The 25671-nt window shown below is 39.8% G+C and overlaps 6 protein-coding genes and 1 long non-coding RNA gene across 8 annotated transcripts; 2 read left to right on the top strand and 5 right to left on the bottom strand.

The window, feature by feature from the left end:
* Nucleotides 1–319: 319 nt before the first annotated feature.
* On the bottom strand, nucleotides 320–3279 carry LOC112289275 (uncharacterized). Its single transcript, XM_024534369.3, has 7 exons — nucleotides 3107–3279; nucleotides 2760–2914; nucleotides 2025–2244; nucleotides 1567–1771; nucleotides 1246–1321; nucleotides 1053–1099; nucleotides 320–837 (listed from the first exon to the last, which is right to left on the bottom strand). Exons 2-7 carry the CDS (start codon nucleotides 2829–2831, stop codon nucleotides 660–662), a joined length of 798 nt encoding a protein of 265 aa, XP_024390137.1. The 5' UTR covers nucleotides 2832–2914; nucleotides 3107–3279; the 3' UTR covers nucleotides 320–659.
* Nucleotides 3280–4453: 1174 nt separating this feature from the next.
* Nucleotides 4454–6288, bottom strand: LOC112289312 (18S rRNA (guanine-N(7))-methyltransferase RID2). Its single transcript, XM_024534436.3, has 2 exons — nucleotides 5175–6288; nucleotides 4454–4539 (listed from the first exon to the last, which is right to left on the bottom strand). Exon 1 carries the CDS (start codon nucleotides 6064–6066, stop codon nucleotides 5176–5178), a length of 891 nt encoding a protein of 296 aa, XP_024390204.1. The 5' UTR covers nucleotides 6067–6288; the 3' UTR covers nucleotides 4454–4539; nucleotide 5175.
* Nucleotides 6289–6577: 289 nt separating this feature from the next.
* Nucleotides 6578–7234, bottom strand: LOC149988010 (uncharacterized). The gene is made up of 2 exons (XR_016505732.1): nucleotides 7104–7234; nucleotides 6578–6776 (listed from the first exon to the last, which is right to left on the bottom strand). It is a non-coding gene; the product is annotated as an uncharacterized LOC149988010 (long non-coding RNA).
* Nucleotides 7235–7521: 287 nt separating this feature from the next.
* LOC112289576 (histone H2B.11) lies at nucleotides 7522–8443 on the top strand. Its single transcript, XM_024534856.3, has 2 exons — nucleotides 7522–7762; nucleotides 7859–8443. The coding sequence occupies exons 1-2, from the start codon at nucleotides 7589–7591 to the stop codon at nucleotides 8090–8092; spliced, it is 408 nt and encodes a 135-aa protein (XP_024390624.1). The 5' UTR covers nucleotides 7522–7588; the 3' UTR covers nucleotides 8093–8443.
* A 1942-nt stretch (nucleotides 8444–10385) lies between these two features.
* LOC112289575 (uncharacterized) lies at nucleotides 10386–13740 on the bottom strand. 2 transcript variants are annotated; one of them, XM_073537900.2, is made up of 7 exons: nucleotides 13459–13740; nucleotides 12654–13136; nucleotides 12374–12458; nucleotides 11935–12192; nucleotides 11405–11693; nucleotides 11103–11170; nucleotides 10386–10948 (listed from the first exon to the last, which is right to left on the bottom strand). In XM_073537900.2, exons 2-7 carry the CDS (start codon nucleotides 13124–13126, stop codon nucleotides 10691–10693), a joined length of 1431 nt encoding a protein of 476 aa, XP_073394001.1. In that variant the 5' UTR covers nucleotides 13127–13136; nucleotides 13459–13740; the 3' UTR covers nucleotides 10386–10690. The 2 variants fall into 2 exon arrangements, with proteins under 2 accessions (XP_073394001.1, XP_073394002.1); XM_073537901.2 differs by lacking the exon at nucleotides 13459–13740 and having other exon boundaries at nucleotides 12654–13263.
* Nucleotides 13741–14163: 423 nt separating this feature from the next.
* LOC112289574 (pyruvate dehydrogenase E1 component subunit alpha, mitochondrial) lies at nucleotides 14164–17194 on the bottom strand. The gene is made up of 8 exons (XM_024534852.3): nucleotides 16391–17194; nucleotides 16140–16219; nucleotides 15819–15896; nucleotides 15583–15678; nucleotides 15361–15432; nucleotides 15175–15228; nucleotides 14915–14980; nucleotides 14164–14517 (listed from the first exon to the last, which is right to left on the bottom strand). The coding sequence occupies exons 1-8, from the start codon at nucleotides 17082–17084 to the stop codon at nucleotides 14473–14475; spliced, it is 1185 nt and encodes a 394-aa protein (XP_024390620.2). The 5' UTR covers nucleotides 17085–17194; the 3' UTR covers nucleotides 14164–14472.
* Nucleotides 17195–21302: 4108 nt separating this feature from the next.
* LOC112289178 (mitochondrial import inner membrane translocase subunit TIM44-2) lies at nucleotides 21303–25118 on the top strand. Its single transcript, XM_024534171.3, has 9 exons — nucleotides 21303–22136; nucleotides 22224–22295; nucleotides 22596–22660; nucleotides 23011–23079; nucleotides 23338–23410; nucleotides 23517–23621; nucleotides 23773–23844; nucleotides 24088–24150; nucleotides 24420–25118. Exons 1-9 carry the CDS (start codon nucleotides 21501–21503, stop codon nucleotides 24549–24551), a joined length of 1287 nt encoding a protein of 428 aa, XP_024389939.1. The 5' UTR covers nucleotides 21303–21500; the 3' UTR covers nucleotides 24552–25118.
* Nucleotides 25119–25671: the final 553 nt, after the last annotated feature.

Here is a 25671-nt window from a genome sequence, read left to right as displayed (position 1 = left end):
AATATTGACATGTTTTTGTTAGAGATTTAAAATATAGGATGTTTGTGAAAAACTTATACAAACATGTTCTTATAAATCTAACATTGTGCATTTTCACCAAGAACATTTTAAACATTTTACTTTTTAAAGATGTCATATTTTTTAAATATATCCTATTTCATTTGATTCCGTCAAATTCTGTTCATCGTTGCATTTAGGTCAAATAGTGGATTAATTTTATGGATTTCAAAAAATAAATATTTTATCATGTATATAATGAAAAATAGACAGTTAAAGGAGAAGAAATGCCTGTATAGAAGCAAAAATATAAGAATATATGTAGCTCAAGCTTTGCTCATTAACTGAAACTTAAGATTAAGAAAGGAAAAAATCCTATAAAAGTACGTGTATTCTTCAGATAAAGGGACGATGGATGTAACAGTATCCAAAGGAATTCCCAGTTCAAAATTATTTGGCAATTTCTCTACAACATTAACATGCGGATTGTCGGATTGTGTCACTCTCCTCGTTCTAAATAAACTCGATGATACCCGTGTGACGCTATTCTTTAGTCACCTCTGCTGGTGTCCAACAACAATGTCGGTAAAATTACCAAAACTGGACCCATTACAGATTTTCTTGAGGATTAATGCTTCCATTCTGTATGCCACCGCATCATTCTATATTTCTTTTGCTCTCCAGTCATAGGCAATGTCATCGTCGTCCTCCTCGTCTTCAGACTCGTCGTAATCGTCAGCACCCATAGTAGCAGGAAACGCCACTACGCTCTCTGCTTTCACCTTTGACACTCTTTCTTCTTTCGCCTTCCGTAGCATCTCAACCCTCTCCATAAAAGATCTGGAAGATTAGAAATAATGGATTATCAGTAAAAAAGCATGCATTTGATAATTAGAAAAAAGACAAATCCTCTTGGATGAGACACATTATTGCTTCAACAAGAGGCCATGACACTCTTACTGCCGCTCAACTGGCATCAGTTCTGGTACATAATCCCAAGTCCTGAGCTGCTCAATAAGTGAGTAATAATCTTGTAACGAGAAAATGAGTGATACCTCTGCTCAATCTCCTGGAGTTCTTCTCTAATGTCTGCTGCTTCTTCCTGTCAAAATAACACATGAAGAACAAGCCTCTGAATACTGTACGAAATTACAGCCGAAATGTTGGAGCCTAATGGTCAAGCTACTGGTAATATTTAAGCACCAAAGAAAATCGCATCGATATTGAGGACTTCCCAGATCAACAAACCTCATCTTCTTCTTGCTGAATATCGACTGCCACCAAATCCACCTTTATACTCTTCTGAAACTCTTTGTATTCCTCCCTACGTCACAACGGTTCGATAAGCAATTGGCGGCACAAAACCACTTCATAATAAACAATGGATGTGAGATAGCAACAACATTACGGTTATGCAGAAATCAAATGCTCTACAAGAGACACATACACCTGTATATTGACTTTTCTGTCAATCTTGAAGCGAGGTGAGAGGTCAGTTCATGACGTTTTCAATTCAAACATCGTATCTATTTGCTAAAAAAACAGGAGATTTAGAGAGTACACACTCACTTGATGTCAACTTTGGGAGGTTCTAGACCTCTAGCACGGTGGTCGGCATCAACATTATCAAAAAAACCTTCGGGAACCGTCCCAGTGACAGCATCATTCTCAGCAGAGGGAGGTGTAGGTTTTGCAGGTTGCACAGCTCTATTTAGCAACGTTTGAACAACTGGTTCCTGAAAAGTTGGAGAACTACTTGTTGTTTGAACCTTGTCTGTTTCTCCAAAACACACAATAGTTAATATTTCCTCATTGGATTATTGTCCACTCTTGAATTCACTTTCTCGTTGCCTACACTACGTGATATACCCCTTCGACAATCAGGGCATCTAATTGCTTCTCTTATTCGTGATTTCTTACATCATCAGCCCAAACGTACTCAAGATATACGCCAGAATCTAGCACAACAGCGTTTTTGTTAATAAGATGCAAAGGACCAGGATTATCCAAATCCGAGCAGAAATTACCATCAATACACACTCTTTTGGCACTTGGGGCATTCGAGGAATCAAAAAAGTCCGCAGGTAGTTTAGAGGTTGGTGCACTCGGTGTGTCAAAGAAGTCTGCTGGTAACCCGCTGGAGCTGACATTAGGCGCAGCTGGTGTTGCGATTGAGTTGGCTTTCGGAGCAACTGGTGTAATGGTTGAGCTGGCTTTAGGAGCAGGTGGAGGTCTCCTCGCGTGTAACTGTCATGAGATCCAAGAAGTGATCAACATCAATCAAGGTATTCAAACTTCATTTGCAAATAGGAACCATAAAGACCTCCCTCAGATAAATCAAGCAGAAGATCTTATCTTGCAGCTTGAGTCAACTGTGTAAGCCATTGAAGGCCAGTGAAGTGCTATAACAAACATCATATAAGAGAGATATTAACCAATTACACCGCAACAAAAAGGAACAAAAGAAAACCATCTGGAAACCTTCAATAAACTAATACCACCCGACCAGTTTAACACCCAACCAGTTTAAGCTCTGGATTTGAACACTAAAATGTGGAAGGGCTTAGAAATGGCACGAGCAGGAAAGCCACAGCAGCATCCTAATATCTTTGTCAGACCCCCCGAGGCGTTCTTCAAAACGATATAAGTAAGTCCTCGACCCTCGGAGTCCAATCTTTTCCATCCCCTGGACAATTGTTATGCTGACTGCCATCATCACCCTAAATTACCAAACACAGCAGTGACGAGGAACAGCAACTCACAAGACTAGCATGGGTTACAGCTGGAGCAGGCTTGGCAGACTTCGGAAATCTTCTCTTCACAGGTCCTGTCATTGCTTTTCGAACCACCCAAAAGCAGGGCTATCTCGTCACCACCGACTGCTTCACAGCGACCACGAACACGCACTACCGAAACCCTAAATTGTACAAAACCCACGATCAAAATTATAAAACGAGCCCAAACCCTTACATCATACTCCCTTATCGCAAACACATTCCCAAAACCTCTCCAACAGCAATTAAGCATTCTGCACAGACCCAATCTTAAAATGATGACGCCCAAATCGACAGACACAGATCATTGAACCTAAAGGAGAGCTTCTTCACACCTAAACTCGGCAATTGGTGGAAAGAAGTAGCTTCACGGGCAGAATCATCGCAGATCGTTTTGGAATTTTCTACAGAACCGTAATGGGCGTGGTAAGGGTGACAATTCGTGGCTTCGGTGAGAGTTCATGGAGCAGGAGGAGCATCGAAGTTCGACGTGATTGATCACGGCTGCTGGGAGGTGCCTGTGGCAACGACGACGGTGATGAGGTCTGTTACCGACACCGGCGCTTATAGCCGCGGCCTAGCGGCACCCAATGCCGTGAAAGAGGATTCAGAACCGCGGCGTTTTTCTAAAAGCACCGTGCTGTTAGAAGTCTATTAGGTAATAAATAAACAACTATCATACGTTTTTTTTGAGTAAGTAAGTTTCTACGTTACAAGAAAAAAATTGACTTATTTTTTCTTAAAATAATACATTTTATTAGAAGTAAAAATAGGTTGACCTAACATCTTGATTCTGATATTTACAAGAAGCATTGGGAAAAGTTTATTTTGTTAATTATTAATGGTAATTTTAGCAAATTTTGACGGAATTTCTCATGTTTTTGTGAGATGAGCTTAACATTAATTTGACTGACTTTTTTACATCTAAATGAGACTATTTGATTCAACCAATGTATAGATTTAAAAGTTATGGACCCTCGCCTTATCCCACAAAATATATTTTTAAATATATATTGGTGATTTTAATGAATGTGTTCGTTGATTTTTCATAATTATTATAGAATGTAGTGTGCAATTATTAGTATTATGCCACCCTATTACAATTATGCTAACTACATTTTAATATACATATATATATATCTGACTTGCATAATTAATTAATTTTGTTTTATATGTTTTGTTTTGAAAACGAGGTATATATTACATACCCTTGTCAGTTGTATGGTTTATTGTTTTTTGAGTCAATGGTTGTTCAGTTTGAGGTTTTATATATTTCATTAACATTCCATATTTGACATTTCTAAAACACTTTCGATGAAAATAAATAATTCATGAAAGTATTGCGATTGCCACCACAGTTTTGCTACTGCCAGCACAATACCCACTCACCATATATCACCTTCACTCAAAACCTTTCAAATCAATCAAATATTTTTTGTTCAATATCTTTCAAACCATTTGATTGATCAAATTTCTGATTGGAACAAAAAATATCTCAAGTAGATGACAAAAACAAAACCCATGCTGACATAAGCATACCTTTCAATAAACCACAAAACTTGTAATTTATAAACTATTAATAGAGAACATATCCTAGGTGTTAATCACTACAATCACTTGCAACAAAAATCACACACCAATTAGTTACCAACATTCCCAAGTAACTTGGTGAGCTAATGTGATGACACTCAAAATTCTTTACATTTATTACCTTCGCATAGACACCAAGGACGAACACTTGTCATAGTTCAGTATTCATTAGGGTAACCTGCGACGAAAGGAAACAATTCAGAAACCATCAATAGCAAGATGAATTTTAACTTATATGCAGAGTTCTAATCAGAAAAGGTATTTAATTGTCTTCACCGCAATTACCACATCTCGGTACAATGATAACGGCAATGACACTGCTCTATGAGCAATGGACTGAAATACCAACACCATAAAACTTGCCCGCATGTTGAGAATTAGGACAGGAGCATTAAAATCTCCTTGTCAAGGGCCATACTAGGGTTCTACCCGAAGCATGATTTTTCCAGGACAGATGATCCACACTCAACAAGGTGAGCAGCTCGCACTAATATCTAGCTAAAGCCGACCGCCAAGGATGCGCGTGGGTATCCTCTTGACTGCTAGAGTAAACCAAAATAACTAAATCAACATACAGAGCAATATAGATGTGTGTTTGTGTGTTAAAGAGAGGGTGAGCGAGACCATTCGCAACAATAAGCATGTAAGCTCCTGTAGATTCAACAATTTCTGCAATAAAGCACCACCATAGAGACAAGGAAGTTCATACATCCGCAAAAACTGGAGGAATGTGGGCATGAAGCTCCGAATGAGTTAGTATTGAGAATGTTCGCATAAGTACGGTACACATGAAAATGATTAGAACGAAAATACCTCAGAAATGAGCTTTCCTTTTTCGGCCTGTATATTTGGAATCATCTGGGACATTCGTGTACCCTCTATGCCTACGTTGCTCTTTCTTCTTTAAAATCCAAGAACGACCCTTTCCACTCTTCTTGCTATCCTTCCTCTGTTTCTTAGAAGGTCGTTGTCTCTCAGATACATTCACAGTAGTGCCTCCATCTTCATCACACTCGCTGCCACTCTCTTCATCCTCACTCATCTCATTGCCCTCTTTGGCCCTGGGGAGCGCGGTGGCCGTACTAGGTGGGCCACAACTGAGAACAAGAAAGTATTTCTTTGCTCGGGTACTGTGAGGATAATCTACAACTAAACCGCCCGAAAACCCTGATTTCATTGCTGCAGATGAGATCATCTCCAACTGCTGCGGACTCTCCGGGTAAATTTGCAAAACTGCCCTGGCTCCTCTCGCCAAACACTTATATAAGGTGCCAAAGAAAGCTTTCAGCCGTAACCGCGGATTGTTGCACGACTTATCAGCGTTACAAAGCCACTGCACGGCGGAGATACTGATAGCCCCGTCCAAAGTGCCAGGCCGGAAAGGCATACCCTGGCCAATATCACTCAGCAAAAGATCTCCCTCCGTCTCACGCTCCAACGCAACATCCAGCATAGCCTCCGATATATCCATTCCGATCCAGTGATGCCCATTCTCACTCAAAGTCTCTCCGCTCAGACCAGACCCGCACCCGATGTCCAGAAGCAGACGTGACACGCCATCGTCAGGAAGCGCCAGAAGCTCCAGCGCTCGCTCCGACAGCTTGGCCTGAATATTTACAATTCGCGACGAGGTCGTATACTTCCTAGCTTCTGTGTCGTTGTAGAAAATCTCGGGCGGCGCTTGCCTTTCTGGCCGAATCGACATCGCACCCCCCTCTGGCTACCTCCTCGCAACACGCAGAATCTGCACAACAGCAAAGTGGAACAGCCTCGGTTCCACACGGTGTTTCTACCCTAAACCTCCAAAGCGAACTGCAATGCGCAGCTAAACTGCGAGATGCCGGACATAGAGTTGTTGAGAATCACGACGACGACGACGACGACGACGATACCCCTTCGCAGTGCTCCAGTAACACCGATGGATGCTAACTAAGACCCTATATCCTTGAACCCTAACCCTAAAAAGCACAAATCAACTTCCGCTCGCCTCCGAACGCTTCATGGAAGACAAGCTTCATCATCCACGTTCATATGGAGTTGTTTCAGAATTTACTCATTCTATTTGAAAGCACAAAGGAAACTATTACTCCTTAGCAAACCATGGCATTTTCTTACTCTTTATTTTTATATTTTTTGTTTGTACAGTACAGAATATGTATTCGCATAAGGTGTATTTTTTTTTAGTTCCGAACATTCATGTATATTTTTTCTAACTCCGTTTTTTTAGATTTTTTTAGATTTTTTTTTTAATGCATAAATTGTTTCTCGGTTGAATAGATAAGTAAATCATAATCAGTCGATGCAGCTTGGTCGCTGTTTTTATTTAAAGATGTAAGTTGCTGTGAGGTGAAACATTCACTCTTCTTCTTTTGTCAATTTATTTAAAACTGATTAGGTAGCAAGGTAGGTGAAATTCTATCAGAAATAGCACCCATATTTCATCAGTACACAATTTAATATTCATGCAAATTTGTGCATACCTTTTCAATTCTAAATAACTTTATAAATGAATATACTCAAATGTTCTAATGAATACAAGCTACAAATAAAAACTTGTTTGAGATATGTAACTATGGAGTAACCCAATATCTTAAAAATGCCGAAAGTAGTATTAATTACTGTGGGTTCAAATCAAAACTGATGCCTTGTCTAAATGTACCGCATGTAAAAGGAATACAAACTTTTATTGAAATGAAAAAAGAAAAACATAAAACTCAGTCCACTTCTCCTTAGTAAATTTACCATGTATGTATACATTCACTCACACACAAGTGCTCATGAACTGTTATTTTGATTCATACTAGATTCCCAATTCTATGAAGTATAAAATACAATGGTTTTATCTATAATTTCAAAATTAATTTGATAATATGAATAATCCCACCTGGGATATAAGTCTCTTCATATGCTTCAGTGACGTTTCGCGCGTATGCTCACCTTTGAAAAATGGAGGGATTCGTCGTCCCGCCAAAAAGCCCGATTCAAACGGGGAATCCGAACCTACCATCGAGGTAGCAATGTGATCTGCTGCCGTAGGATGTGAATCGGACGGTCCAGAACTTCGATCCCTTGCGTCCCGATTCAGAGTTCCTATTGGACGATGGTCAGTAGGATTATATATAAAGGAAATTTAGTCTCTCATCATAGCGTCCTCCACATTCCCGTAGTTTGTGTGCGTTAGGGTCATTACCTGGTTGTATTGGTAGCTGTTTACCGAGAGTTTTGAAATGGCGCCGAAGGCTGATGAGCAGAAGGCTGGCAAGAGCAAAGCCGAGAAGAAGCCGGTGGTGAAGAAGGCGGAGAAGAAGATCAAAAGTGATGTCAAGGGCGATGCCAAGAGGAAGAAATCGAAGAAGAGCATTGAGACCTACAAGATCTACATCTACAAGGTTCTGAAGCAGGTAACGACTTAAATTGAGTTCTTGAATTATGCTCTATTGACCTGTCTCTGTGCTTCGGGGTGCGTCTTGATACTGACATAATCGTGACTCATATAGGTGCATCCTGATACCGGTATCTCCTCCAAGGCAATGGGAATCATGAACTCTTTCATCAATGACATCTTCGAGAAGCTTGCGCAGGAGGCTGCCCGTCTTGCGAGGTACAATAAGAAGCCCACCATTACATCCCGCGAGATTCAGACCGCAGTTCGCCTGATCCTGCCCGGGGAGTTGGCTAAGCACGCGGTGTCGGAGGGTACCAAGGCCGTGACGAAATTCACAAGTGCCTAGATGCCAGACTATTCACATTTTACTTACATGGTGTTATATTAACACCACCTCACTTCAGAAATGGTCACTCGAACGGGTGTTCGCCACCCTTACTTGAGGAAAGTTCAGTGCCACTATCGAAATAAGTGCTACATCGGTGGAGTCGTGATTTACTCCAGGATCGCAAGTGTGAGCGTAGTGTAAGGGTCATACTCGCCCTACGTATGACGAGAACGTATGCCCACGTTTGTATCATTCAAACTCTGCTTGTGTAGTCTGACTGGGGTAAAACGTATATTCTCATCAGTAGTAGTACTGAACGAGCTGCCCGATTCAGAACCTATATGCTCAAGGAATCACTAACGTCTGTTACACGGGATTGTCTAAACCTGTTGATTGGGTGTTAAACCTTATGTTTTTCTTCCAGGACACCTGTGATCTCATACAATGTGAAGGCCTGCGCCGTAAGTCTCGGTGCATCGGAAATATGCTGAAATTTCCCCGTTCGCTCTCAAGTAAACGGTAGAATCCCTTATATTGAGGACAAATAACGAAGTCAATCCTGAAAGAAACTTAAATCAACTGAATATTCAGACGGTAATAGTTTATGGTAGTACTGTCTGATCAAATTATGACACATAGCACAGATGTGAGGGTTTCATACGAATTACACATCCCCTCAAGCCTAGTCTGGTTGCAGCATGCAGCCCTGCACATGCTTTAGCTGAGGTGGAACTGACAACGGAAATGTTACTTTTCGGATTGTGACGGTGCCTAATGCACTAACGGCATGGAAGGATCATCATTGTGGATGCGGAAGGTGTTATGTTGGTGAGTTGGATTTAGGTGTTGAGGAAAGGATTCACAATCTCCCTCAGCACCTTCTCATCAGTTTCGGCTTGTAGGCTTCTTCCAAACATCTGCAATTGTGTGAGTATACTCATTGTCGACGGCCTCCTTTCTCGCTTTTTACGCAATGTATGGAATTCGTATCGTTCTGTACACGTCTCCCGTTTTGATGGTGGATTAGATCTATCGATAATGATTTTATGTCACCTTCGTTTCCCCGATAGTGGCTTGCAGGTTTGTTGTGATCATCCACAATCATGTGAACAGGCTTGCTTTGACTCGCTCGCATTCTTGGTCTTTCTAGCCGGCTTAAAAGGCTCATTGTTATCAATTCGTCTGTGGGTTACGGTCGTGAGTTACATCCAAGTGCTCCTAAAGTAATTTCACAATGTCCCCTGGTAGTTTCGAAATTCTGCAGGATTCTTTCTTTCATCCGTAACCGTGTGTGCACTCTGTCAACCACCTCCATTCCTATTGGAAGAACGTGTTCATTCGACTAACTACATGCACGTCATAACCAAATATGTAATATTTAGGTCGATGTAGAAAAGAGTGACTAATCTTTTCCTGTGAGCGATTTGTGTAGAGTAAAGATGCCACCTCAATGCCGTAAAGATGGACGTGCTTTCGATAGCGTAAAGATGAGTAGCTTGTTATACCACATCTTGAAGACTATTGTACAGTAACTTGAGTGGAATTGCACAATTGTAATAGTAGTCACATTCTATGTTGGTATTGTGTGTAAAACTTTATCAAATCATGGGCCTTTACAACATTTCCATGCTGTGCTTCATATTATACTAGTACACCCATCTTTCTAATTATTATTTTTTGTAATCATAACATGATAGCACAGTGGTAGTAGTAGTGACATTTTGTGTTGCTTTTCTGTGTTTAGTGTGGCTTCATTAAACTTCAACAATTCTTTTTTTTTGTAGACAAGATCATAGAATGCTCATTCTTGTGTTTGCAATTCAATTCTTTGGAACGGAACAACTGCTATAGTATGGAACTGGAGGGGTGTGGAGGGAAAATGTTCCACGATGTGGTCGACAATATTGAATATTGTGACTTGTTGCAATTGTCAAAGTGTTCCTAATCCACCTTATTGTTAGGCGCTTCTCAACAACCACAATTGTTTGCGTATGTTCGTCATCAACTCCCTCCTGTCTAGTTTTTGTACTGACTCGTGAAAGACTCATTGTCTTCCAAAGCTAAGTCAACATAGTTGTGAACAAAAATCTCAGATCATGAGTGGAGAGTATGCACCTCTCAACATAACAGAAGGCAAAAAGTTTCTCCAAGTAACGGGCAGTTTCAGCTTTTGCACTTACGGAGCTCATCATTGTTAGTTTAGATGAATTTAGATATGAAGTAAAACCTAATACGAGTTCATCTAAAACCAAACTATCTTATTCAAAATATCCTTGGATAGACCTAATATTTGGATAAATACTGTTCGATAGACTAGTAACAGTGGAGCACAATTTCGAATTCCTCAAAAAACCCGAGTGAAGAAGACATGAATTCCAGTGATCTGCATCTAAGTGACTGCATTCTCCACAGATAGTATGTGCACACAATTTTACAGGACAAAATTCTGAGATGGTTCACATAGTATAACTGCAGAACGAAAGTCATTCTAGAAAAGAAACAAAAAATGACAATTTAGATGACTAGTGGTGATGTACATATTCACCACACTCAGTCCACCTGAAATGGTAGACAACACTACTGCTACAGAAAGCCGGAATATTGCCCATCATATGTTTAAGCGCCATCCAGGGCAGCGACCCCCGGGAGCACCTTGCCTTCCAACAGTTCGAGACTGGCACCTCCTCCAGTAGATACATGGCTCATTTGGTCAGCTAGGCCAGCCTTCTCGACGGCTGCCACGGAGTCACCTCCTCCAATGATGGTGATGGCACCCTCTTTGGTCAAGCCTGCCAAGGATTCAGCTACAGCGTATGTACCTTTGGCGAATGCGTCGAACTCGAATACTCCCATGGGTCCGTTCCACAAGACAGTCTGTAATAGAAGGCAAAAAAAACTCAGGCATCTAAACCTCTTCCAGGATTATGGTTCTAGCTCCAGTTTGACCTAAATCTCAGACTTCCGAATTCAAGCCATAGAGCAAGATCAGTAACAACACAACTAGAGACAGGAAGGAATCAACGAATACCTTGGAACCCTTCAAAGCTTCCTTGAATTGCTCAATTGCCTTAGGGCCAATATCAAGTCCCATCCATCCTGCAGTAGTAAACATACGACGGAATGACAATGTGACTGAAAAATGTTATCGAACTGGTAGCTAAAGCTGGAGACACAGTATCATGCCAGCTCTCAGCACATTGTTAGACTCGTGGTCGATTTTAATAGTGTGTAAGTTCCTATACAACTTGATGACTTAAACATACTTCTCTAAAGCATGAAGGAGGACAATCACTGGAATAATGACACATACTGCGATGGTAGACCACCTACCATCCGGGATGTGTGAGGAGCTGCATTCTTGAGTATTGGCATCTGGAGCATACTTGTCAGCGACCAAGACATCGACTGGAAGGATAAGCTCAACACCCTTCTCTTTTGCAAGTGCCACAAGGTTCTTAGCCAGACCAATCTTGTCCTCCTCCACAAGGGAGGATCCTATGCTCTTACCATCTGCCTTAAAGAATGTGAAGATCATGCCACCTCCTAAGATGACCTTGTCACATACATTCATCAAAGATTCAATCACAGTAATCTTTGATGAAACCTTGCTGCCTCCAACCTGAGCAGGGCAAGACGAGAGTGAGCAGCCGGTTGATCCACGTTACTTGATCTCGTTAGCAACAGAGAGGCATACCCCGATCTGTCAAGCATGCGTGGTTTCAAGAATTCGCGGTTGACAGCACTATTGGTGTCGAGAACTCTGCTTTTCATTGAAAAAAAAGAGTTCAATGAGTTGATACAAACATGATTAACATCTTTACAGGCAGCGCTAAATCTCACACGCAGCACTGATGACTTACGATGGCAACAAAAGGTTTGGCAGGGCTCTTGATGGCCCCGGATAGGTATGCCAATTCTTTCTCGAGCAGAAATCCAGCTACCGACTTGGGAACGAATTCAGCAATGCCTGCTGTGGAAGAGTGAGCACGGTGGGCGGTGCCAAAAGCATCGTTGACAAAAATATCGACGTTCTTGGCGAGTTTCTTAGAGAACTCCACATCGTTTTTCTCTTCTTCCTTGTAGAAACGGACATTCTCCAGAAGAAGCACTTGTCCTTCCTGAACGCGAAAAATCATATAATAACATTATTATATCGGAACTGACACGTATGATACAGGATTGTTGAAATGTAATTCAACTGATCGACGTTATGTTTGTGCAAATGAAGTTATCACCACATCACACGGTATAACAAATCGTATCAAACATTGTGATTCAGCAAACATATGTCGTGGTTACCTTCAATGCGGCGATTTTAGATTCAACTTCAGGACCAACGCTATCAGGCGCCAATTCCACAGTCTGGCCAAGCAAATTAGACAACCTGCCTGCATTACCTCACAAAGAACAATGGGAAGATTAAACAACTGTGATTCCCTCACTCGAGCACTAATGAAGCCGGCGGTTGTTTTGTATTGAGAAAGTTCAGAAGAAATCGAAAGCTAATGCAAGGCCATCCACACGCTTCAGTACCAAGTACACATAATACAGACATTGCAACATAAAACCCAAAGCTCACGTGCCTGCAACGGGTTTCAGGCTGAACTTGTCCTCGGGACCCTTCTTGGGGCGGCCCAAGTGACTGGCGACAACCACCTTGGCTCCAGCCTTCACGAGATGCTGGATAGTAGGAAGGGAAGCCCGAATACGGGTATCATCGGTGATGATCCGAGCATCATCAAGGGGTACATTCAAGTCTGCTCGCACAAATACTACCTTCCCCTGAAATTCCGATTCAGGAACATCCTTGATGCTGGCTTTGCGGTTAGCAGCCTTGGCCACAACAGGAACAGTCTTCGCACCAACTTCGGCGCGTACGCAACGCAACTTCTGTTGAACGGGCACAGCCGATGTGCTCAGGAAGGTCTTTAAACCAAGGTTCTTGCCAACAAAAGCCGAGGAAACTGTGCAGTTCCGAAAAGAGGCTTGCGATGCTACAGTTGTGGTCAGCCTGATCGCACCCACTGCGGATCTAATCGCGAGAGTCTCCATCTTTCAAGCTCTGCAAATCATCAGCACTCGAAATCGTCAGCACCTAAAAACACAGTAATCCCCAGACGGGATACAAGATGTGTCCCGATCCGAAACCTCTACAGTAAACATGAAACCCCCAACAGAATGCCCCCCAGATTCATCACATTGTGACCCTAACCCTAGTGCCATCTAAAATTTAACGCCCATCTCCTATCTAATATGCAGCAACCTCCACAAATAAGTCAATAAACTTCATGACAAATGCGACTTTTCAAAATGAAGAGCTCTGCCTCAATCCCAACATCAGCAACTGATGATACCATGACCATGCTTTCCGAATCAAAGCATACCTCAACTGCCAGAAGTAAGAAGACTTGGATTCGTTCAAAGAACCACTGCACGAAGACGACTAAACTTCACGAGAAACTGTGCGTAATACTGGGGCCAGCAGGCGTTAAGATTCGATGTGATCGGTACGTGCGAAGGATGGTTAATTTGGCATGGCCTCCCGATCGTTCTCAATCGTCCCCGATCGGACTTAAATCGTGCACCCGCGACCACTAGAGACCAGAAAGGCTCCGTTGGTGGCGGTCCCCTCACCCGCCCCCCACGCGTGTTGTTTAGACAGTTGCGAAGCATCTCCTAAATCATTTTTTCAACCGATGAAAAGAAAGAGTCGTTAATCGCATAAAAATGGCTGAAAGTTACGTCTACACTGTCCGCATAAGAACTGAGTCTTTGATTCCTTAACAGAATGCGAAGATTCTGCATCTGGAGGCGATATTTCATGCGTGAAGTGAGGAAAAAAGAAGGGGAGCAAGATCCGTTTTAGTCGAGTTTTCTTCCTGATCTCTGGTTACAGCGTCAAATGCAGCGGCTATTCAATTTCTTTTAAAACCTTGACTATGGTCACTTCAACACGTTTAAATTCCAACGTGCCATTGCCCATGGTACTTGCTGCCACTTGACATCGAATACAACCAAGAGCCAACTGAATTCTGAACATACGTGAATGCTGGAGCAAGCAAGTGCCACAGTAACAAGAGAATAGTGGATCTCGTGAACTCATTTTTCTTTACCATTTTACAATTCAACAAAACATGGAGGGAGTGTACATGCTCCTTCGATGAGGGCAAAAAGACCTCGAAGTTATTATCTAACAAGAGGGCTCTTGCAGGGAAGGCCGTGATATTACCATTCTAGATCAAAGAGCTTGTAAAATTGGTTTGACCAATGTAATCAAGGCATGAACTATAATCTACCAATGCGTTGACACTAGTTTGTCATCACTACCATGATATACTGCAGGTACTCGACATGCAGTCGCTACCTTCAAGCGTATCCAGTGTGCGAGACTGTCATAATTAAGGCAACTTGACAGTAACCTCCTTCCGATCAGCTCCATATGCCTGTACACGTAAAACCGTGAATATCAATCACCCTCTGAAACCAAGCAAAACATGTCGAAAGAAAAGAAAAAGGTCTAAACGAATACATGTTCCAAATTACTAAAGATACTCTATGACCAACATGAAAAAAAAAAAAAACGCTCAAACGTGGAGAGGTAATACAACTGCCATGCTGGGAACGCTATTCGGGCTAGGGGGAGGAATAAAATAATGCAACTTCACTCAATTATAGAAATGTTCACAGAAACTCATAAGTGCTTCTAATCAGTGCTATTGAAGTGCCTCTCATCAGCAGCGTGATCCGATTCAGGATGACAAAAAATTAATATGTTAGGTACACACAAACCAAAAGTAATTTGCTGCGTGCACCATGCAACATGCAAGAACAGAGTATTACCTCAGATCCGTAACTCTTCCGATAGATGTGGGAGAAGAGCTCCTCTGAATCGGGCGCGGGGCTCTCCTGAAGATAGACAACCAAACACGTTCAACAGCGAGACCATATGCTATCTTAAAGTTACCAATGCATAGCAGTAGCATGAACACGAATTAACTATTGAAAATAACTCAACAATGAACAAGTGTCTCCCAAAAAACATAAGACACTCCAGGTAAATCAACTTAATTCACAAGAGCACTCCCCCAAAAGTTACAAACCTTGGCCTTCGCAAGAGCGTCTTCAACTTCTTTCTTAGCCTCCTTCTCAATTGCCTGCATTAACCACAAAACTTTGGTGAAAACATAGAACTTAATAGAAAATTACTGTGAACATGAAGACCCAAAACAAAGAACAAGGACAACAATTGAAGCATAAGAATTATGAAGAAAAACATTGTTCTTCACCTTCAGATCCGCAACCGAAGCAAGCTCATGAGTCACCAGCAGCTTCCTTATCCTTTCAATGGGATCACGCTCCTATACGCATAAGAATAAGGGATTACATAAGTGAACCTTGGTCTGGTCATTTCAGCACAAGTCACAAAAAAGAAATCAACGAGTTCTTTGAACTGAAAGCAACCCCAACGCAGCGCACAGAAACTTTCACAACATGGAGTGGAAGCACACCTGTCGGACACCGGAGATCTCGTCACGAGTTCGATAGGTGCTGCCTGGGTCAGACATAGAGTGACCATGATACCTATAAGTGTCCATCTCCAAAACCTTCATTCCACAAAACACCTTTCAGAAATCACTCAAAAACAAAGTGCGTAGCTGACGGCACGTAACACTCCATTGAGAAAAGCCTGGAGAATAAGACGAGCATTGACGTAATGATTTTCAAATTTTCCAGCAGAACTTACCATGGGACCATTCTTCAAAGCATGCTCCTTGGCGAATTTTACGGCCTGCTTCACAGCCAAGCAGTCCATTCCATCGACCTGATTCAAGGACAAGCATTGTCGATGCGTTTAGACGTGAAAAAAACACGACATTCAAATCTTTTTCTTCTTATATTGTTCACACGTTGCTCTACTTTTCAAAGCGTACAGTTCCAATCTGTGAAAAAAGTAAAATAGAAATCAAGCTTTTCCAAGACTGTGAAAAGGTATTGACAAGGATACGATCCTACTGTAAAGTATCATACGGTTCGAAAATCAACAGCCCAGAGAGATCAGACAGACCTTCAATCCAGGAACGTAATCACCGCGTTTGTAGTATTCGGGGCTCTTGGCTGACCGCCACTCTGCCGTACCCATTCCATCTGTCATTAACAGAGCCAATTCTTAATTCCGACAGAATTTCACGCCAAGGAGAACGATGCATTGGTAGTAGAAGACAATTGAACATATTCGAGCCAGAAGTCTACATTTCTACCCGCATAACTCCAAATGTTCAACACATCGATTTAGGGTTTTAGAGCAATTATACTCACAATGATTGTTCTCGCAGACATAGATAACTGGCAGATCCCAAAGTGCAGAAATGTTCATGGCCTCGAACAGCTGTCCTTGATTAGCAGCGCCATCACCATACATAGCAAGCGTCACCCCATCTGCCTTCAAGTACTTCTGCGCGAACGCTAGACCTGCACCCAATGGCGTCTGAGCACCCACAATTCCATTTCCACCATAAAACCCTCCCTTCTTGTTGTACATGTGCATGGAACCACCTTTCCCTAAAGAGCACCCATCCTTCCGCCCCATGAGCTCCGCGAAAACCTCCAACACACTTCCGCCTCGCCCCAAATGCGTGCAATGGTCCCTATAAGCCGTGATAATGCAATCCCTCTCGTTCAAAGCCGCCTCCATCCCGACGCACACAGCCTCCTGCCCATCATACAAGTGACAAAATCCCCGAATAAACTTGCTCTTGTACAAACTATCGGCCGCGATCTCCATCCGCCGCATTACAAACATGGTCTTGAAAAAACCCACAAGCTCCTGGGCGGAAGTTTCCACCGACTGCGAGGGCGCCTCCACATTGTGTCCCTTGAACGGCACAGGGATGTCGAGCACGATCGGATCCGCGCTGGTGCTGAGCGGCCTAGCGAAAGCGATAACTGCCGGCGCAATCGCCCCGCGGTTCAGCGCCTTGCCTGTCTTCTGCCACGCCTGCCGCAGCGCCATGGCTGCCGCTCGCTCCCGACCTTCGACGAACACCCGAAGCTTCCAATTCCAGGCAAAGCGCGGGATTGAATCGGGAGAGTGGACAGCAGCAAAAATCGAACCCACCAACAATGTGAAAGGGAATGGGAATGTGAATGCGATCGTGGGGTGGCTGTCTTCGACACAGGTCGAGGGAGGTCGCAGGGGCAGCGACGACGGAGCCCGAGGGGAACGCCGCGAATGGCGAGGGGGCGCGATTCGGGTGGTGTCGTCGTGTCTTGCGCTGCGCAGCTGCTGCTGCCCTTTAGCGGGGCTCGCGTGGTCTTGTCTTTGGCTTGGTCTCGGGTGCCCTTCCTTCGCATGGGGTCGTCTTGTGACGAAGGGAGAGAGCCAACATAAATATCCCACGAATTCCACACCCAGACTCTTCCGCTTTTTCCACTCATCACATCCACACTTCAGGGTGTAAAACGGGTGGATATGTTGTAGAGAATTGTAATTTTGTGGAAGGATGTGTGCAAATGTGAATGTAGTGAAATGGAGCACTAGTGATGACATTGGAAGTGAGATGGAAAACTAGTATAGTGGTTGATTGCATTTTGATGAAATGTGACTACTTTTTGTTGGGTGTGTGTGTTCAAATGCCTCGGGGTTTTGTGAGCAAAGTACCTTGTAAAGATAAAACGAATGTATTGCAAGGATGTGTAGAGTTTAGGATTTTAGAATTGCATTATTTCACAGATGATGCATTCTAAAAAAAGATTGGAGAATGTTTTTATGTGTAAATTAAATTTAAATATGGTTGTAATTATGCCATGTGGCTACAACATATTTAAGAAGTTATTTTAATGGAGAAAACCACAATATAAGTGTCTTCAAAATAAATACTTGGTGCATGAGCTTTGTGATATTTAAAAAGTTTTTACATGCATTCTTGCTAGGAAGCAAAAGTAAAGACCAAAACTGAAGTCAAATGAAGTCCAATTTGAATTTCATCAATGTTTTTTTATTTATGTATTAATTTAAAATTAATTTATTTTTATTTTTATTACATTTGAGAATAAGTCATTTGAGTATATTCATGATTTATGATGTATTTCTTTTACATTTTTATTTTTATTTTTTACTTACACATGCATATGTTATGTTTGTATGTCTATTTTGATTCATATTATAAAGGATTTGGCAAGTCTGATATTCATGATCTTTGATTTTGATCTTTTTAAATAAAGAATAAAATATTTTATTTTCTCAAAAGGATAAAGATACTTTAAAGATTATACATATATTATATTATTGATATATTTTTTTTCAATATTTTCTTCTTGTGTAGAAATCCATGTGATATTATATTTCTAGTAAGATTGGTATAAATAAATAAATAAAATAAATAAATAAAAACCAATTACTATCTTTTATACAAAAACATACAAGAATATTGATCCTTGTTATGCATTGACTTTTTTTTTCTAATTCAACTAATATCATTAATGATTAGTAAAAATCATAAAGATAGCAAGAGTTTCTTCAACAATTATTCTATCTCAAGTAGCTCAAAACAATACAATTACATCTATTAAAGAATTAAAAGTTATTACTCTACAAAACTTTAATAGTATCAAATCTAAGTTTTAAAAATTCATCTACTATATATACTAAGTCATTGAACTCCAATCTTGAAGTTATTTTAATTTTTTGAGTCAATTTTTTAATAACTTTGGTTAAAAATTCTTGTTGTTTCTTGATTTCATCTTTTAAAAACAAGAAGATCTATTATTGAACAAAATTAATTCTATCTCTAGAAAATTATTATCTAAATATAATAGATATAACACATTATGTGCAATTTTACTACAAATAAATATAGTTTTCAAATTTTATCATATATAAATATAAATATATATATATATATATATATATTAAATATTCAAATTCCAAAGTTATTTAAAAATTCTATAAAAAAATATATAATAATAAGAAATGAATAATAATATATGTATATATATAGGAAAATGTTAAAAAGTCCTATCCATTTACTAAATCAATCCACCTTATTGTAACCACCACTAGAAAAATGGATTATCTCCAAAGACCATCATTACAATTATGGCCCTTGTCTCAACCTCCTTTGTTTCCAGCTCCTACTTCGTGTTCCTAGCCTCTCTCCCTCTCTCTCTCCTCCTTCCCTCCCCCTCCTCCTCTTATTCCTTTGTTTCCTGCAATAGAGTAGGTTGATTTAATAAATGGATGGATCATTTTAACATTTTTTTGTACACATACATAAAATTTAAATAGTGTATTTATATAAAAGACTTTTTTTAGTCTAATCATAGTTTATACAATCTTGTAATATTCAACATAAAACAAAGACTACTTATAATATATTTTATGATTTTCTAATCTATTTAGTATTTTTAAAAATACATAATTATTTATATCAATTGAATTTATTCTAAATATATTAAATTTAATTATCTATAAGTTTTTTTTTTGGTAATGGTGGGTATTTTGCTTAACAATATTTTTGGAAGTATGCACTATAACTTATGGTTTTCTAAATATGTTATATGGAGATATTTATAAAAGTCTCAAAGGATGATTATGCATTCCAATTATATTATATTACTAATATGCTACTTCTTTGCACTTTAGTTTTATAGTTGCAAAGAAAATAACTTTTATAATTTATAATTTTTATTTTTTAAATGAATTATATCAAATAAATAAATAAATATGTATATTATCATTTTATTTTATAATCAAGTATATGTTAAAATTAAGATTCTAAGTATTTGATACCTTATAATGATAATAATAATAATAATAGTTATATAGACAACTTATACTTTAATGAATACTTTCTTACTTTATGTTTTAGTTTTTTTAATTCTTTAGGTATCTTGTGCTTAAAAATGTACTTTCTGTTAATCCTACATTTTCTATTAAGCATACTTGTCACATGTCTTTTTAGATCTGTGTAGGCAATATGAAAAGGTTAGTTTGGCAATAGCTTTGTATGGTCTTATAATCTATATTTGTCATCTGCATATGCTTTTCATTCATGACAAGAGACTAGTGTATAAATCTAATAGTTTAAGTTAAAGCCCACCTTAATGATAGGGTGTAATTTTGTTCTAAACAAACATGTGTTATCTCTACATATGGCCATCTACATTTGGATTGGAAATTAAAAATAAAAATAAATACACATTTTTTTCATTTAGATTTGAAATTCTTCTATCTTAGTTGGCCATATTTAATTTTGACAAGAGACTCATATATGTAGGCATGCTCTATAAAACAAACATTAGACTATAATGGTTTTTTTGAAGCAATCTATATGTCCTATATATGTGGTAGATTAAAATAGATAATTCTTGAATTTTGACTAACAAGATATATAAAAATTATCTCTCATATGTGAAATATATTTTTAAAATATTTTATTGTGTTTTTAGGGGAATGTTAAATAGACCCATGTTTTTACTACTCATGATGAAGAATATGATAATCATGATGAATGTGGTTGGTTTTCATTGATTTCAAATCTAGCTATGGAGAAATGAATCTAGAGATCATTTATTTATTTATTTATTTTTCATAATGGGTGGATCAATTTAGTAAAAGCTTGGACCTATTTAATATTTTCTTACATTTATTATAATACGTGAAAAGCAGCAAATTTAAGTGAGGCTTTAATTAATAATGTTTCAGTGTGTATTATATTATTGCACTATAAACTATGTGTTGATCAATTTGGACTCATTAGGCAAAGTAGAGATACAAAATCAATTGCAACTATTATAACATACCATCTTTATGACAAAAAAAAAATATTTTTTTTTGTTTTTGTTTTTTTTTAAATGCATGCTTTTGATAATTTGTCAATACTTGCCACTTTAACAACAATTTCTAAGATAGTTTTTTTTTTTTTTTTTTTTTTTTTTTTTAATTTACTTATTTTAAAAATGTAACATATATCTGTATCATTGAATTAAGAAAGTTTTACCATGGACTTATTAAGACACAGGACATCCGTAGACTCACGAATGCAAGAGAGAAGCAGAGCCAGTGAAATTTCTATTTGTATACAACAATAACTGCTTCTAATACCCATGGACACTAATACATACAACAAGAGAAATAACAGTAAATTTTGTAACAACTAGAGTATCCATATGAACAGAGGACAAGATATTTCATGTACCCGTGGAAAGACTCCGCCTGGGCAGTAACTGAGCAGCTCCGGACCTTAGTCACATTGAGCCTAAGGAGACTAGTTAGGGTTAGGGTTTTATCGGGATTGTTCCTGACCTGCACTGGATTTTGTCTCTGTTTTCTTTCGTGATTTGTTGCCGTCGTGGTGATGGTCCTTGTGAGAAATCCCTCTGGATCGGTGGATTTGTTGTTCCTCAGTCGGGGTTTGGTGTTGCAGCCATGACGCTGCAGCAGGTGCCTGGAAGGACGGCAAAGGCTTTGAGCGTCGGAGGAGCTCGTGCCACAGCCCTTACGAGAAGGCTGTTGTTGTTGTCGCGTGAGTATGGATTCCCCATCGCTTCGCCCTCGATGGCGTCGTGCTCCGTTTCGAGAGGTCTGATGGGGGGATACAGTATTGCCAGGGGTAGAGTACTGTCCCAATTGAGTGAGGTGGTACCCTCATCGTCGTCATCCTCTGCATTGAGTGTTTGTAATTTCTCAAATAGACCAGGGGAGTCGGAAGAATCGCAATCGAAATTTTCTCAGAATCCCTCTTCTTCGTTTCCCGCAAGTGTTCCGTCTCCGCAGGTTGTGATTAAAAAAGTTAGTGACGCTTTTCGGAATGCTGCGTCATCTACTGGAGATGTTATGCACAGGATGAGGGAAGCCAAACTTGTGGATTCTGTTAGAACAGGGTATACGTTTCTGAAAGAGGAGATGAACAGGACATCCCCTCAGAGAAAACCCAAATATTCTGCGCCAGACGATTCTGCTGTGCGTGACATTCCTCCTGTGAATACCACCGTCAACTCTATAGTCCCGGTTGTCAAGAAGACAACTGGGTGGGAGAAAAGATGGGAGGATCTTAAAAAGAAGGTGAGAGACGCTAACTGTACGCGATTATATCTGCTTGTCAGAGTCGCTTTGATAATGCCGGGGTACTGACCAGGCGACTTGTTACAGGCCAAGTCGCACCCAGCCTTCAAACGATTCAAGACGGTCACGGGTCATCCGGTGGTCACCAAGGGTCAAGAAGTAAGTTCCATCATCAGATAACTACCCTTACCGGGCGGGGGAGGCGGGTCGTGTTCTGCGATTAGGACTTGAATTTGAAATTGATGCACACGGCAATCAATCAGGGTGGCCGTGTTATGTTCTTTACAAGAAACTGTATTCTGACAGTTGCGAGAAGGGTAAACGACCGTGTAGTTTGGGGCAGTCATCCTCTTCTAGGTTTAAGTCCCTTGGTCTTTTTATAAATTGGTGTACTATGCTCACGCACATTGACGGTTGTGCTTGTTTGATTCCGATTGATTGTTTTGGTTGTTTCCTCAGCTGGCGGAGGACATAAGAGAAAGATGGGAGACTAGTGACAGTCCTGTAGTTCACAGAATTCAAGAGTATGTGCACCTATGCCATTACTAGCATTTTTTAGAGGGTCATCGATTTGCTAAGATGAAATAGAGTCCGAAAGAGTTTAACGTTTGTAGACTTAGTATGTAGAAGTCTGTTCCTATCATATGAATTGTTTTGTCGATTCTTTTCAACAAAAGTGGAATTTTTCTTGTTTATCCCTTCTGCTCTCCCTTACGTTGCGGTACCTATCTTACTTCTCAGAAAATAATCTAGAAAAATGTCTCATGTTGGTGAAGTGTTGTACATTTATCTTAGTAACCAGACGAATTGGCTTTGAGAACTTATTTCTGTGGCAGGAGATCTGACATGACGATGAGGGTTTTGTTTTCTGCAGTATGAATGAGTCTCTTTTTGGTGAAACTGCGACCGCAGTAGCTATGCGGGAGATCCGTCGTCATGACCCGTAAGTTGTCACGTAGCTTGCTCACTATGTCTATTGCATTGATCTGCATCGTGGTGAAGTCGTATATCTTTGGTGTTGGATAACAGATACCGCCCTCAATGATAATTGGGCCCTGATGTGGAAGGTGCAGTCAGAATAAGTGCAGTGTTATCTTCTAGTTTACAATGATGAAGTGCTTATCCGAGCTACATGTGAGTATCTGCCACATACATTCTAGTTCGTTGAAATACTAATTTGAAGTGTTGGAGGTTGATTCAGGTCATTTACATTTTCAGACTTCCTTGCTGAGATGCAAGAAGAGATACGTCCTACACTTCGAGCTTATCTCAAGGTGAAGGTTGTTTTATGGTTTATGTGAATCCCCAAGCAATGCCCCTTTCTTTTGCTTTTTTTAATTGTGTACTTATTCAAGCTCTTGTTTTTGAAATTTGTACCAGGGTGATGTACCCACTTTGAAAAAAAAGTGTTGTAGGGAGGTACTGGAGCGTTGTCAAGCAGAGAGAAGTGCATTGGAGAGTCAAGGCATCTTCTTGAGTAATGAGGTACTATTCTTCTAGCAATTCATTTATTGCACTTTTATGGTGGCTGGCATCATGATTGCATAAAGTAGATCTCTTATTCTGCCTGCATGATTCTGTTTGATCTTTCTGGATGACTTCAATATCATGTCTATGTTTGTGTATGTCTGAGCAGATTTTACATATATCAGACATTGAAATAAAGGAGACAAAGTTGTTGGGGAATTCTCCTATCATAATAATTAATGTGAGTATTTATTCTCATGATCTTAACTGGTATTCACAATATATGATTTGTGACAGACGATGCGTACGGCTGTGAGTTTATTAGTTGGAAAGTCCTTGATTATGAGTTGTTCATGCGTAGAATTCTTTAAGAGGCGTGAATTCGCAGCATCCTCTTTCCTTTGTTCTCTAAGGTATTCCCTACATTTGCGGCTGGAGGCTTCAGCTAATATCTGTTGTCGCTGGCTGTTTCATTTTTTGACAGTTCCAAACTCAGCAAATTCATTGCGCTCGGGACAAAGCTGGGAATATTATTGAGGGAGCTCGAGTACGTCAAATCTTTCATTAAGTCACGTTTTTGTTTATGTTTTTGTTTTTGTTTTTTTTTTGTTATTGAATTTCAATTGGTCGCACCTTAAAACCCTGTCTGACGAGATACAAAAACATCATGAGATTGGTTGGTTCTAGTACAACCGAGGTTCTTTAGTTGTAAGTCCTGGTGCTTATTAGTAATACGTGTTCGCTTTGGTTAGAATAGATGTACTTCGTACTTGTTCCACACGAATTTAGGATTGATGCAACCCTGTTATTTTGTAGGATGATATCCACACAGTGTTTTATGCCTGGGCCATGCAACAAGAGAGTCCCGAGGAGACAAGTCATGGTGAGTTTCAGACGCGGTGGAAACTGAGAGAAATGCAGCAAGCCGGCATTCAGGCTCTCATCTAAATGACGGAGATGCACACGAGTTGTCCTTTTCTTAGTTTATATGTTCTTTGATTGGGCTGTATTTCATCCCTTGAAGAACAAACTCGTTTCCATGTTCTGAAGTACAATCACGGATCGACACTGGCGAGGCCGGTGCAAAAATGTGCTTTTTGCACTGAAATAAGTGGTTGTGACATTTCTGCGTGGGGTTTGTTAGAGTACCTCATGGGCAGGAAGTTCTCTCGAGGATCTCCCTAGAAGTTTCTCAGCAGCAAACAACCACTTTGCAAGGCACTTTGCAACTTTAAGTCCAGGAGATTGCAAATTTTTTCAGAATAGAAACATGGAATTACTGAAGTTTCCCGCCCAGCAAGAGTGTTAATGCTACACTTCTCGCGAGAGAGGTTTCACCTGCTACGGCTGGTTCCCTTCCTAGTACTTAGTAGAGTTGCAAATCAAGAAAATCCTTACACACAGGCTGTCCTTTTCATTGTTTACCCTGAAATGCGCATAGGGGTTTACCGATCCTTAACGGGCTGAATAAACTCACCCATTTTTCGGAATGTCTTCTTGACATTGCCTTTCAAACGTCGCTGTAGTTTGAAGTTGAACTGTTCTGGTTTGAAAACTTGGAATGCGTTCTAAATATATAAATAAAAACCCTAGATTAATATATTTTAGTAGCAGTAAATTTGCTATATTTTTTGAGTTTTATGTTTTTTTTTTACAACATATCAAAATTAAAAAATATCTTACTAAAAAAATAAGATAACAGGTTTAATTTACTCTGTAGAATTCAAATTTATAAACAAGTCACACATCGCAATATACTAGACTTTCTAATTCTTTAAGAGGTTTAGCTAAAAGATTTGCAATATAACTAGGTAAACGCTTTAAATACCATACATGCGTTACTGGACATGCTAGTTTAATATATCCCATTCGATATCTTCGAACGCGAGATTCAACAAATTCAACGCCGCATTGTTCACAAAATTTTGAATATTTTTCAATTATTTGATACTTTCCACAAGCACAAATTCCACTTTTAATTGGACCAAAAATACGTTCACAAAATAATCCATCTTTTTCAGGTTTATGTGTTTTATAATGTAAAGTATATGGTTTTGTGACTTGTCCT

The sequence above is a fragment of the Physcomitrium patens genome, chromosome 12 (genome assembly GCF_059467195.1).
Source record: "Physcomitrium patens ecotype Gransden chromosome 12, ASM5946719v1, whole genome shotgun sequence".
Taxonomy (NCBI): Eukaryota; Viridiplantae; Streptophyta; class Bryopsida; order Funariales; family Funariaceae; genus Physcomitrium; species Physcomitrium patens.
The sequence above is the reverse complement of the archived record's forward strand: the minus strand, read 5'-3'. Positions and strand labels throughout refer to the sequence as shown.